General features: G+C 35.0%; 1 protein-coding gene across 2 annotated transcripts in view; it reads right to left on the bottom strand.

Moving 5' to 3' along the window:
- Positions 1-2757: 2757 nt before the first annotated feature.
- cdc42se2 (CDC42 small effector 2) overlaps positions 2758-15475 on the bottom strand; it is a 49720-nt gene continuing 37002 nt past the window's right edge. For both annotated transcript variants that reach the window (XM_051120572.1, XM_051120573.1), the window contains exons 3-5: positions 10121-10222; positions 8104-8223; positions 2758-4515 (exon numbers count right to left, since the gene is read on the bottom strand). In XM_051120572.1, coding sequence (XP_050976529.1) covers positions 8122-8223; positions 10121-10222 — 204 coding nt within the window. In that variant the 3' untranslated portion in view covers positions 2758-4515; positions 8104-8121. The remainder of the gene's footprint in view (positions 4516-8103; positions 8224-10120; positions 10223-15475) is intronic.

The following is a 15475-nucleotide window of genomic DNA, read 5'->3' as shown; positions in this document are numbered from 1 at the left end:
TTGTAATCAGTAATGGTTTATAATTTGTGTATACCCAGCTCTATATGCACATTACCTTTAAAAAGTCTGGGGTCAGTAATGTTTTTTTATTATTCATTTTATTTATGATTTTAAACATTAAATCAGCATATCATAATGATTTCTGAAGGATCATGTGACACTGAAGACTGGAGTAAAGATGCTGAAAGTTCAGCTTTGATCACAGGAATAAATTACATTTTAATATATATTCACATAGAAAACATTTGTTTTAAACTGTAATAATATTTCACATTATTACTGTTTTTACTGTATTTACTGTAGCCTACAATAAATAAATGCATGCAGCCTTGATGAGACTTTTTAAATGCATTATAATAGTGTGAAAACTGTCAGCTGTCATTTAAGATTTTCAGACAGTTCTTAATACCGTTAATTTATTCCTAAGTCTTACTTCTAAACATGCTTAACAACAATTTTTTATTGATTTATTTATTTTTTGGTAGCCTTTCCTGTTGGAAAAAACGCAGATTAATATGTGCTTTTTTGATAAATCCCTTTGAGATTTGGATAAACTTTGGTTTTACTTTTGTCCACATTTAATAATATTATTCTCCATATTAACATGTACATTTGATTTTATACCCAATTACATAAACATTTCTTAAATATTTTGTAAAAATGAGCACAACTTCATTCAAGCATGTTTGCATGTAAAAAATATTTATTTCGACAGAACACATTGGATAATCGACCAGCTGACACAATGTAAAATAACATGGGTAGCAAAAAAATGAGTCTGACATCAACAAAGCTGAGCTTGTTTCCCTGATGCTGAAATCCATCCGTAGTAAAACAAAGGCAGAGAGTAGATTTATTGTCATGTATTGCATGTTGGTTGACAACACTTTGGCCACACGTTAAATAATATTGCATTCAAATAAAAACCACAAGTCTAACTAAATGGGCTTGTCAATGTCTTCATCATCACAACGTCACATATCCGCTCTGATTTCTACCAGCGTTTCAATCTAGTACACGATATAAGCCTCATTCATGAAACACAAACACAGCGAATGTCTGTAGCAACAATCTACATGAGAAATTCAGTTTACATAAGACATTTATTATGCTCATCTTTCATGAACAATGCCTTAAAGGGACAGTTCACCCAAAAATGACAATATTTTGAAAATGTGTGCTGCCATTGACTTCCATAGTATTTTGTTTCCATACTATGGAAGTCAGTGGCTACCAGCAACTGTTTGGTTACACACATTTTTCAAAATATCTTCTTTTGTCACTTGTTAACTCATACAGGCTTGGAACACTCTTTTTTGGGTGAGCTGTCACTTTAAATTATTAAAAAAAGAGCCAAAATGGCTGATGGCTTAGGGTTACACAAGAGAAACCTCTGAACAAGATGTATTTTGAAGGTGTGTCAAGACCCGGTTTAGTTTAAAATCAAGCAGAATTACAGTAAATTTAAGACAGAGTTGCAGCAAACGTTAAAAACATTTGGTCATGTGATGCATGTCACATTTACATACCTTCTGGTTTTAATTCTACAACCATAATCGTACCATCCACATTGAAAATGGACTGACAGAGCTCTGTGACCCGTGTGTAGTCACCCTATGATGGACACGCCAGCAAAACAAACAACAAAACACAACAGTAGCAAAACAGGGGAAATAATTTAAGGGAGTATGGTGGCAAACAGAGTGCAGATACAGTATTTACAAACATAAAGCACTTGAGAAGAGACGACAGTTAACAGGGACCGATGCACGGATACATTTAGCATTCCATGTTAAAACCTACATGGGAACTGACTTGCATTATCAAATACAAGTCATTTTTGACTTTGTCAAAGCCAGTATTTTAAGATTCTACATTTTCATCTGGCAAATATTCACAATGACACAGCAGGCCTTTTTAAAATAGCACAAAATACCAAACAGCTAAAAGGATTTTACCCTTTATGAAAATTCATAAACCTCACCACACTGGGTTGAAAATGAAGGGAACTAATATACTCAAATATACAGTTTTTAACTGTTTGTGTGACAATACTGTAAAAAGTTTGCTTTTGTCATAGCATTGGCAATATCGGATTTAATGAGGTTTCAGAAGACTTTAGTCATTTTTATCTTGACCTGAGTGAAGAATAGGAGTGTTGACTGTATAATAACCCACAACCGGCTGAAATTAGCTGAAAATCTAATTAAACTGCTCAAGAGATGAATCTCACAAAAAATGTCTAGGTCAAGTTCATATATGCATGTGCATTAGTTCATCACTTTCATTTCTTATTTTATGCACACTTGTAAATATGCAAGTTTTTTCTCTTATTTAAATCAGGTTTTTATGAGAAGTGTGTTGAGGTTACTCAATTATGAACACAATGCACAAATATTAATAGTCCTAAAAACGGTCTTATTAAATATATGCAAAATATTTTCTTTTTTCTTTTTGGAGACTTAAATATAATCAGAACTTGTTCTTGACAGGTTTCATGAGATTCAACACATTTAAAATATACAAGAAAATATACTGTATGTCATCATAAAACTATAGCTGTAGGCAAGAGAGAGGAATGGACCCAGAAATCAGTCTGCGACTTTCAGGAAAGGCCTTTCAGTAAATAAGGTACCCATTTAATATTTCCAGTATATTTTGGTTGGATCAAGTGGACGATCTCTACAAGCAGGCAATAAATTTCAGCTGGCATTAGATCTTTTACTACACAGCCCCTAAGGAAATATGGTGATGTAAAAAAAAAAAAAGATATGGAGGGCAAAATTACTTCAATATTTTTTGCATTCACCTAAGAAAATCTATATTTGCTCACAAAAGTATTGCATTCGCCCGAAAGTTTCACTTTTGCATTTTGCATGCTTTTGGTTGCAAAAGTATTGCATTCCTCAAACAAACATAGAAATAAAGTTTTTTCCCTCTACACTGTAAAAAACAATTTGTTGAATCAACTTAAAATAATTTGTAACCTGGCTGCCTTAAAATTTTAAGTTCAGTCAACTCAAAAAAAGTTTATTCAACTTGAAATGTTAAAGTGGCAAATTAGATATTTGAGTTGAATCAACTTAAAATTTTAAGGCAGCTGGGTTACTTACCCATCTGTTAAGTTTAGCAAACACAAATATCTAAGTTGTTACTTAGTACAACTTAACATTTCAAGTTGACTAAGCTTATTTTAGTTGATTTTAAGGCAGCAGGGTAACAAATTATTTTAAGCTGATTTAAGCTGTTTTTTATTTTTTACAGTGTACACTGTAAAAAAAAAAATAGTGGCTTCAACTTAAAATAATTTGTTACTTCTATCTAAGTAGTTTTAACATTTCAAGTTAACTAAATTTATTTGAGTTGACTAAACTTAAAATTTTAAGGCAGCCAGGTAACAAATTATTTTAAGTTGAAGCCACATTTTTTTTTTTTTTACAGTGTAGAGGGAAAAAACTTTATTTCTATGTTTTTGGGGGGAATGCAATACTTTTGCAACCAAAAGCATGCAAGATGTAAAGATGCACAAAGTTTTTCAGGGGAATGCAAAAGCATTGACATAATTTCTTCCTCCCATCTCATGTTTTCCATCACTATGTCCTTTTAGAGGCTCCATGCTTTTACATGCAGAAATAGGATCTTCTTGTGCATCTCAATGAGTCCATCTTCAAACTGGACGCTGTTTTGTGGCCATGTTACCTGAGTAAATGTACTCACATCACAGTTCTCGTTACCTTATTTATTGAAATGCCCTTGTAATTGTAGCTACGTCGATAAAGAGCACTAGAACTAATCAAAATCGTTTTATACACTTTATCTGTACACTATCTATAGCTTTAGTTGCTTTACATCAAGTTACGGACGTACATTGACACAGCAGACAGCAGAGGGTGAAACGCCACTCATGCCTTTCAACATCAGTGATTATGCTAATTAGAAAAATCATGACAATGAAAACAGGAAATGCAAACATTGTAAACAGCAAAGTAACAATCACATTTCCTTAAAAATGGCATTTGTTGTGCTCACGTTAAAAACACAAAGTACTTCTCGTCATTCCATTGCACTGAGCAGTTTGGCACCGCATGACTGCAACCAGTCACTTTCTCATACAAACATTGTCGTCGGCTCCGCGCCGATCGTTAAATCGAAAATGAAAAGCAGTCTTTTCATGCCGAAATGAGCAAACAGAAGAGAACCAACCCAAAACAACTGTTTGTATTGGTTCCAGACCCACAAATGCGCATGATAAAAGAGTTTACGGCAAACCACAGAAGAAAGCAGGGACACACTTTGCACTCTGGGCTGGTGGGCGTCGAGGGGCATGCGATGAAGCAGTAACGGACACGACACTGAAGCGCTGCGGGATCCTGCTGTCCGACGGGCAGGACGTCCTCTGTACCATGGAGTGCACAACTGTCCATGTGTTTGCTGGGTAAGAATGAGGTGAAAAGTTGCTGCCGAGGGCACGCGGAGAGCGGGAACCAGAGAGTAGAAATAGCACATCACGGGACCCTGTGGAAAATATCACACAGATTAACTTCACACAAAGAAGCTGAACGCTGCTGTAAAACTTCCAACTCTTTCAATATTTAAGGTCACAACGAGGAACGTTTGAGTCTGAGTAGATGACTGAACATGATTAAAGGAGAAGTCCACTTCCAAAGCAAAGATTCACATACACTGCCCTCCAAAAGTTTGGAAACACCCCTGGCGAAGTGTGGCTTTGGACGATATCAGCATAAATCCTTATCATTTTAAAGTAAGTTGACATTATCATTGAAGAGCAGCAGTAATAATTTTCATTTTGATTACATAATAATGGCAACATATACATGTCAAAGTCAGACATGCCCCTTTTCCAGCTGTGATGCTTGGTTACTGCTTTAAACTTGGCCCAGGTTTTTAAAGGATTTTTGGGTCAGCACACCTTAATAGCTTCAACAATTGATTGTCGTTTCTTACTTTTGGAGGGCAGTATATAATGTACTCACCCCCTTGTCATCCAAGATGTTCATGTCTTTCTTTCTTCAGTCGTAAAGAAATTATGTTTTTTGAGGGAAACATTTCTGCATTTTTCACCATATATATGGTTTATAAATGGTTAACATAAAAGTTTGAACTTCCAAAATGTTTTAATGCGGCCTTTTAAATGCAGCTTCAAACAATCCCAAATGCGGTTGTAAAAGATCCCAGCCGAGGAAGAAGAGTCTTATCTAGTGAAACGATCGGTTATTTTCATAAAAATAATACAATTTATAATTGGCAATAATACAATTAATATACACTAACTGTCATGAACTGGAACAAAACAGTTCAGGCAGAGAAAGTCAAGACGAGCGTTTGGCATTAAAAAAGTATATAAATTGTATTATTTTTATTCATAACATTGAATTTTAACATGGAATGCCGATCGTTTTGCTAAATAAGACCTTTCTTCCTCGGCTGGGATCATTTAGAGCCTTTGAAGCTGCATTTAAACTACATTTTGGAAGCTCAAAATCTTGGCACCAATGAAGTCCATTATATGGAGAAAAATGCAGAAATGTTTTCCTCAAAAAACATAATTTCTTTACTGAAGAAAGAAAGACATGAACATCTTGAATGACAAGGGGGTGAGTACATTATCTGTCAATCTTTGTTTTGGAAGTGGACTTCTCCTTTAATGCCTCTGACAACCATCTTTAAAAACTGTAACAGTGTCATGCCCTGTAAGTGTTTAATGATGTTTAGTGCTGATTTTTCTGTCTCACCACAAGGGGGTGCTAGCTGTGCTCTCTGTATGTGATGTAAAGAGTGCTGTGTAGTAACTGATTACATGTGATCTGGATTACATAATCAGACTCCAAAAAGTATTTGTAATTAGATTTTATGTGACCCTGGAGCACAAAACCAGTCTTAAGTCGTTGGGGTATATTTGCAGCAATAGCCAACAATACATTGTATGGGTCAAAATGATCGATTTTTCTTTTATGCCAAAAATCATTAGGATATTAAGTAAAGATGAAAATATTTTGTACATTTTCTACCATAAATATATCAAAACTTAATTTTTGATTAGTAATATGCATTGCTAAGAACTTTATTTGGACAACTTTAAAGGTGATTTTTTCAATATTTAGATTTTTTTGCACCTTCAGATTCTTGATTTTTAAATGGTTGTATCCCTGCCAAATACATCAGATGATGTATAAATCTCAATCTCAACTCTTATGATTGGTTTTGTGATCCAGGGTCACATATTACATTTTAAAATAATAATAATAAAATAAAAAGTAATCAGACTACAGTTACTTTTTCATAATACAATTTCATAATTCATAATTAATTCTGACTAAACACACAACATTTGACCACTGGATTTACAAAAATCATTTCACTTTTAAGAAGTGTTTTCTCAACATTTCAACATTTCATCAACCATAAAACATTTTTTTTATTATCACTCAGTATTTTATTCATGGGAATGAGCCAGTGATTCCTGTAGACCTTGATTTGCACCTTTTTCATGTAAAAAAGCTTTAGTTAATGCAGACATCCCTTTTTTTGTACGAAGACCTTCAATTAAACACCATCTGTAACACAAATGTTCCCTCTTTCATTAATTTGTTTACAATAGCCAGTAACACTTTAAAATAGGGAACACTTACTCACTATTAACTATGACTTTTCCCTCAATAAATTTCTAATTTGCTGCTTATTAATAGTTAGTAAGGTAGCCGTTAAGTTCAGGTACTGGGTAGGATTAGGGATGCAGAATAAGGTCATGTAGAATGAGGCATTAATATGTGCTTAATTAGTACTAATAAATGGCTAATATTCTAGTAATATGCATGCTAACAAGCAACTTGTTAAAGGAGAAGTCCACTTCCAGAACAACAATTCACAGATAATGTGCTCACCCCCTTGTCATCCAAGATGTTCATGTCTTTCTGTCTTCAGTCGTAAAGAAATTACGGTTTTTGAGGAAAACATTTTAGCATTTTTCTCCATATAATGGACTGATATGGTGCCCTGATTTCATAGTATGCAGCGTCGTGGACGCGCATCCCAGAGCTAGTGCTACACGAGCTTTTGTGCTTAAAAAGTATACAAATTTTTATTTTTCGAAAAAAATGACGGATCCTTTCGCTAGATAAGACCCTTCTTCCTCGGCTGGGATCGTTTAGAGCCTTTGAAGCTGCATTAAACTACATTTTGGAAGTTCAAAATCGAGGCACCAATGAAGTCCATTATATGCAGAAACATCCTGAAATTCTTTCCTCAGAAAAGTGGACTTCTCCTTTAAGAAACCATAAAATAAACTGTTACCCACTAGCCTTTTGGCTGAAAAATGTTAATGGTATTACTAGTGTTTTTTTGGGTTTTTTTTATATCAGACTAAAACATGAAAATATCCTGAGCTTGTGTTAACCACGGACCTTATTTCAGGCATTTAACCAAAAACCAATTCAAAAACACACAAAGATATCATCTCAAAGCATGATGGACACTAATGCATTAAAAACTAAAGCACTTATCTAAATTAACAACACAGAAAGTCTGCCTAGAGGCTAAGTGTCTTACTTAAGGATATGATTATACTGATTATAGCTTATGAATCAGCTCACGGAGGGTTTGAACATACAACCTTTAGATCTTTAAGCACTAAACCACACCAAGCCACAATTATATGCAACTTAACATTACAGCAGATATGTGACCCTGGACCACAAATCCAGTCATAAGGGCCACTTTTTTGAAATTGAGATGTATACACTTCCATTGATGTATGGTTTGTTAGGATAGGACAATATACTGAGAAAATCACCTTTAAAGTTGTCCAAATGAAGTTCGTAGCAATACATATTACTAATCAAAAATTAAGTTTTTATATATTTACGGTAGGAAATTAACAAAATATCTTCATGGAACATGATCTTTACTTAATATCCTAATGATTTTTGGCATAAAAGAAAAATCAATCATTTTGACCCATACAATGTATTGTTGGCTATTGCTACAAATATACCCCTGCTACTTAAGACTGGTTTTGTGCTCCAGGGTCACAAATGATGTCATTGCAGCCCACAAACAGTCGAAAGTAAAGAGCGGTTTACTCACCCCTTCCAACAACACGAATTATCCCGCTTTTGTATCCACCAGCTGCATCTGTACGTTAACAGACATGGCCTCTCCTACATAGCCTCCTTTTGACTGCATTTGGTTCTGAATTGAGTTCACCTGGACACAGTTTATATGACAACAACAAATCAGCTCAGACTGTTTTACAGCCAATTAGTATGCACACTAGAGATGTCTAGGACTGAGTCTAAAATCAATCCTTATAGCTTTATTTAGTGCACTATTTGAGGGGCAGCCACTTAGCGGTGTCCGAAATCATAGTGGACATTATCAAGTACACTCATATAATTCTACAACTCACTCAACAACTGGGCCGCTTGGAAAAAACACAGTGAATACTCAATATTTAATTTCATGACAGTTGAGATAAAAAATAAAGATGGTGTTTGAAAGTTGTTTTTGGTGGTCATTTGTGTAAATGTATGTTTCTTTTGAAAATGTACATAACTTTTGCTACAGTTAGGGGAGAGTGGGGTGTGATGAGCCATTTTTAATTTCCTATCGTTTTAAATGATCTGAATGCATCTATGACAAAGGGTCCTAAAAATATGGCTTCTTATAAAAAAGTGTTTCTGTGGCTTAATTTGCCCCAGGTTAGGGGTAAGTTGACCCAAGTCAGTGGGTAAGATGAACCATCTGGGTGAAAACTGACCGTCTAACTGAATCTGATTCAAACCCATGTGATATTGTAAATGAACTCTTTTAAAAACTAAATTAATAATCAAATTTAATTTTACAAACAGTCATATTTCTATTCTTGAAGCTATCTTAAAATAAAACCAATCAAATGAAGTTTCATTTTGAGCCTTTAATTGTTTGCATTTCTGAAACAATATGTTGAACACCAAAGTTTTAACCTTCCCAAAAACAGACTAAACAGAGAGTTTGTTGAGTAAAATTGAATAAAATCTGAATTAGAATGAAGGAATAAATGTCACTGAAACTAATAAACGCTTTAGTCAAAAGATTCTTGGCATGATAGCTTTACTGCAGTGTCAAAATGCTGACAATGTTGACTATTGTATGTGATCAGCTAAACCAGTTGTCTAATATCACATTAAAATGCCAGTTTATACTTTGGAGATTTAACTTAACTTTAGTGCCTTATGGTGGGGTAAGTTAAAGTGCTGGCTCAACTTACCCCACAGCATTTGGCTCATGTTGCCCCATAGCTTGCTTTTTGGAAAAAATGGTTTTATATGTTGCTAAATCACCTATATGCATCATTAATATTTTTAGACCTGGATAAATTTGCTTTGATGTAACAGCCAGTACATCTGTTATCCAAAAATTTTACGTTGACAAGACAAAAACAGTTTTTAAAGTAAATGCGTGTCTTCTACTCCTCCCATGTGTCTCTCCTTTTCACAGTCTGGCAGAAATGATGGGTGATTCCAAAATACATGGTCACATGACAGTAAAAGTGTACGGTTGCCAAGATACACGGGGTGGGTCAACTTACCCACTGGCTCATCTTACCCCACGCTCCCCTACACCTGTCGTTTACACTACTCTGGCATTTCGACCCTCAAATACTAAGACATTTGAAAACGCTGCAGACCCTGTTAGAGTTTAAAAATTCCAAAGATGCATTTCAGCGTAAACAGACCAAAGCGATGGTTTGCACATCCTCATTCGCTCTGCACATCCTTGACAACAGCGTAAACAATAACATCATGCTCATCATGAATGGGCATGTGACGTGTTTTCTGTTGTGTAGTGTGGATGGAGGTCACCAACTAATCCAAGTCTTAAATCTAAGCCTGCATAGGGCTTCAGAAGAATCAGAATTTAGTGTATGTATGAACTACTTTTCTAACCTTTCTCTAGTACTAGGGCATGAAGTGTGGCAAAGCCTGAAATTTTTAGAGGCTTTAATGCATAATTGCATTTTAAGTGTCAAGATGATTTAACATGTGAAACCACACTGCTAGAGAAATAATGGCCCTGAATTACAGTGAGATGTGATTCTGGATCGAACATTAGCTTTACTTACAGAGTTCATGCCAGTGAAGAGATCTCCAGAGCCTACATGGGCCGTGTGAACAAAATTGGTTGGCTCGCCGATCATACTCCGATCTATACGTCTCCGCCTCTTCTGCAGAACAAAAAAACAAACATAGCTCAATACACATCTGAATTTCAACAGTCATTTAATGTTCTTGTACTCTATATAGATTTACATTAAAGGGTTAGTTAGGCACAAAAATAAAAACTGGGTAACACTATTAACTAGCTGTTTATTAGCATGCCTATTTTTAAAATACTGGCTTTTTTATTACTGTTTATGCTGCATGATCATATTCTACATCCCTAATCATACCCCATACCTAAACGTTGCAACTATCTTACTAACTATTAATAGGCAGCATATTAGGAGTTTATTAAGCCAAAAGTCATAGTTAATGGTTTGTTAATAGCAACAATTGGACCTTAAAATAAAGTGTGATCAAAAACGGTTCAATCATTTATTCACACTCATGTCGTTCTATGACTTTTGTTCATCTTTGAAACACAAATCAAAGATGCTTATAAGATTTCTGACCCTCCAATGAAAGTTCATATCACCAAAACCTCATTTGCTCTGTTTTAAGTGTTAAATAAGCACTTTTTAAATCATCATATAAAGTGATTAAATCTCTTCAGAACACTTGGAACAAATGGTTAGATTCATATAAATTATGTTTATATAGCTTGAAAGTTTTGGTTATCTGGACTTTCAATGGAGGGGCAGAAAACTTTCAGATTTCATTAGAACATTTCAAAAGAAACCAGCAACAGCCATCAGTATCAAAGGTTTCAGGAATAGCAACCATTTTAGTTTGAGAAGATCATTTTCAGCCCTATGCTTAAAATTTATCAAAGAATGTAAACTGAAAAAAAAAAAACAGAAATAGAAAATGAGTTTTGACTTAATAAATGCATCAAACGCCACTGAGTTCAGAATGCAGTACTCTAAACGCTCTACCGGCAGCATTATTCACTGATACATGTTTGAATAGGATGCTACATATTTGCCACATGGTCTCACAACAACCTCATCAATGCACACAAGAACATGCTTTTTTGCTTGGTGGTTTTAGAAACACATTATTTTTCACATAATTTATTATTAATTATTACAATAGCATTCTCCCAGCCTGGCACAAATGTCTCGATTAGTTCTGGGTTTAATGAAGGTCCGCCTTCCGAAAAACTAAATGTGTTGTGATTGGTTAGCTGCCCCACTGTGTTGTGATTGGTGAACAGCTTAGACGGTGTTTCAGTACTGACACGCCCCTGTCAAAGAAGCAAGTTCCGTGTACAACTGTTAGAGCAAGCTAGATTAAAGTGATTCTTACATTTTAAATATGGATATTTTTCTTCCAAAAACACATTGATTCACTACAGGAGGCCTTTATTGACCCCTGGAGCCGTGTGAGGCACTTTTTATTATGGATGGATGCACTTTATTGGACTTGTTTTGGTCTGATGAACAGAAATACTTGTCTATTCTGTTCTAAAGCTTGGGAATGCCAGGATAAATTTTTATACAACTCTGATTGCATTTGTCTAAAAGAAGGAAGTCATATACACCTAGGATGCATGGAGGGCGAGTACATAATGTGCTACAGTAGTGTTGGGTCCTATCGTCAGCCTGCCAGATCGCTGATACATGATATTATCATGCTAATGTATTTAATTATTTACATACTTAGTTTCATTGCCTGAAACCAGCTCCAGCATAAGACTAAAAGCAGCCTAACATTAACATAGACTATTCTAGTGCAAGTTTATGCATTTTAAAATAACACTCGTGTTATAAGTGAAGCTAACTACACTGTATGATGAATAAATCTTTTACTACACACCACCGGAGCAGATTGCGTCCATTCTAGTCAATGCTTGTGTTTATACCTGCGCTGTGGCTCGTTGAAGCGTCTCAGAAGTGGTTCTCCGCGCATCACTAAAGTTAGACTAATCCCCCAACCATCTGAATTTCCGTAGGCGGGATTTAATTTAATGATATTCTAATGGCCGTGTTGTGACATCATAACATCAGGAAAACAAACGCATTAGTCCAAAGGAGCCGTTCGTTGTTCTTGAAAAGAGATTTTTTAAAAACGAAATATCTCCCTAATAGCGGAGTTTTAGATTTTTTGTAGTTTTTTTTATGCCCAAAGACACATACCACACACTGACTAAAATTCGAAAATAGAAAAAGCATAATAGCACCCCTTTAAAGCATGGTTATATGTTTAAACACTTCTTGGTCAATAAAACATTAAGGGGGAATCCTTCCTTGGCTGTGGCTCATTCACTAAACAGATTAAGAGTCAATGATTGCTGTTAATGTGCCAGACGTCAACAGAAACCTTCACTCTTCTGTTACTCAGTATCAAATCAGACATGACATATTGCAGTTGCTATGACAACTGGACAGTGACAGAGAAGGCATTTCACAGTTCACCGCTTCTGCATTGAAGAAACCTGCAGAGCTACAGATGTAGAAAACACTGTTTAACATCAACGTTGTCGCCACATGTTAATGTTACTCTACACAAACAAACGGTGGATTTGTAAGGAAACCAAAAATGTAATTTATGAGACTTTTTTTGCCAAGCCTGTATACATTTTTGACATTTGAAAAATGTAAAGAATGTCCATGTATCTCATCATGCACTATATTACGTCTTCTGAACTCACACAATAGACTCAAACTTAATTTATTATTCATTAACAATGTTTAGCAAAGCTAAATTCACATTCATTCAGATTTAAAAGTAGTGCATCAAAATTCGGTTAATGCTTTATATACAAATATATTTATGATGCTCTCGGTGACCATCACCAATGCTGTGTCCTGTGTTAGCTAAATATTCTCACGAATGGCTTCAAAAGAAGAACATTGCTCTTAAATACCATGAAAATAAATCACAACAGGCCACACTGGATTTATTCATTGTAAAAGTCTCAGTACTAGGCCAGTTCTCACGCTCAGCTGTCACCAAATAACCAAAATAATGTGTCATTAAAAGGCTTTAACAATTTTTATGCAACTTTCCTACAGTGACTAACGAAAAGTAGCAACATATTATGTCAAATAACTCAAGAACTGAACATTCAGCTGACTACAAATGAAAAGTAAAATGACAGTAACAAGCATGTGGGTCAAAGACAAAAAAGTGTAATACTGCTTTAAATTGCTTTAAACTGCTTTAAGTGTAAAAGTTTTCTGTTTAATTTAATTGTATTTTTGTTTTTGTTTTTTTGAGCAAAAAATAAATATCATACATTTTCCCCTAATTTACAGAAGACACCCACTAAAATGTCATTCTGTGTAATAATAATAATTTCTGATAATAACAAATAATAACAAAATATTTACACTATTAAATGTTTTTCAAAAAAAAAAAAAGAAAAAGTTTTCTGTTTAATATAATTGCATTTTTGTTTTTGTTTTTCTGAGCAAAAAATAAATATCATACATTTTCCCCTAGTTTACAGAAGACACCCACTACACATTCAGTGTAACAATCTTGTCAGGCACATTTCACCCCAAATTTATGACTTTCACCCTCAAATACTACTTAGTTGTAATTCTACATTTTTAAAATTTGCCACTATCCTAGGTTTTGCCTATTGGTCAGTAAGAATTTTCTACTAATTTAAAACACAATAAAATTTAATATGCTCCCTTATTCTTTTATATATTTTAATATGTACAGAATAAGCATGTTGTTTGAATTTTTACATAAATATTGTTACACTGAATGACAATGTAACATTATTACATTTTTTGAACCAACCTTTTTTTTTTTATTCTCCAAAACCTTATTTAAAACCTTAAAAAGTAGACACTTTACTTGCATTTAATGTGCTCTCTATGGACATAAAATCACTTTTGTAAATTTCTTTTGATGTGGACATCTTAACGTCTTTGACCCATGTGCATCTGATGCGAAACAAATTATTTCTCATTTTTAATATTTCAGAACAAAACAATAAGTGGCCTTTTACTCCAAATCACTGGATTTTAAATCTATCCGATTAACCATTAAACTGTGGTTGTATTTACTGTCCTAATAGTTTTGGATCATGCGAGTTGTTGGGAGCGCAGCATGTGGCCCTCAGGATCTGTCAGCAGAAATCAATATAATAGACAAAACCTCTTATTACTGCAATTTCACAACACCGCTACAAACAGCCAGTCAGCTGTGAGGAACCACACAGCAGATAAAGGTCAACGATTAAGCGCCTTCCCTTTTTATCACACATTTTTAACTCAGTGAAGGCTAAATAGTGCATTTGGACATTAAGTGTCTGCTCCAAAATGCAGTGATCTGCCAACTTAGGCAGCATTTTAATACATCATTGACATGCACCAAAGCAGAAGGTAGGCATTATACTAATTCTGCCTTTCTTAAATACGTTCTTTAGGCCAAATTCTACGACTCTAAAGTGGATGGGCAATATGCACACATCTGGTGGATGACACAGAGCATCCTATCATTTAAAGGAGAAGTCCACTTCCAGAACAACAATTCACAAATAATGTACTCACCCCCTTGTCATCCAAGATGTTCATGTCTTTTTGTCTTCAGTCGTGAAGAAATTATGGTTTTTGAGGAAAACATTTTAGCATTTTTCTCCATATAATGGACTAAACTTCCAAAATGTACAATAAACAGTCCCAGCCGAGGAAGAAGAGTCTTATCTAGCGAAACGATCGGTCATTTTTTTTCGGAAAATAAAAAAACTTTTTAAGCACAAAAGCTTGTGTAGCACAGGCTCTGGGATGCGCGTTCACGTACTATTGAATCATGTCGAAAGGTCACACGGAACTACAGACCCAGTGTTTACAAAGCGAACGCGCAAAGACTTAGAAAGCGCAAGTAAGTCAAACGGTGTTTACAAACAAAAAGGTACAACGATGTCGGACGATTCTGAAGTTGTAGGAGAAATTAACATGGAGTTTTTCGACATACATTTTTGAGCCTGAGTACACAGACGATGAACTTGTGGTGATTCGAAGACATGATTCGTAGTAGTGATGGGAAGTTCGAATCATTTTACCAACTCGGTCCTTCGAGTCTCATTCAGCAAAATGAACAAATCTTTTTTCGAGTCATTTCGTTCATTTTAGCAAAATCAGCATCACGTGACAGCCCCATAAGATGAACAAACGACTCGAAAAACCCGAAGACTGGAAACAGGTGAACTAATTCCAGTACAGAACCTAATAGGATGTTGCACATGCGCGACTGAACGAATCACTCCCTGAGACGACTCGTTCTTCCCGAGTCACATTAAAGATTCATTCAAAATGAACAAATCATTCATGAACGCGCATCCCAGAGCCTGTGCTACA

Source organism: Labeo rohita, chromosome 10, assembly GCF_022985175.1.
Source record: "Labeo rohita strain BAU-BD-2019 chromosome 10, IGBB_LRoh.1.0, whole genome shotgun sequence".
Lineage (NCBI taxonomy): Eukaryota > Metazoa > Chordata > Actinopteri > Cypriniformes > Cyprinidae > Labeo > Labeo rohita.
The sequence above is the reverse complement of the archived record's forward strand: the minus strand, read 5'-3'. Positions and strand labels throughout refer to the sequence as shown.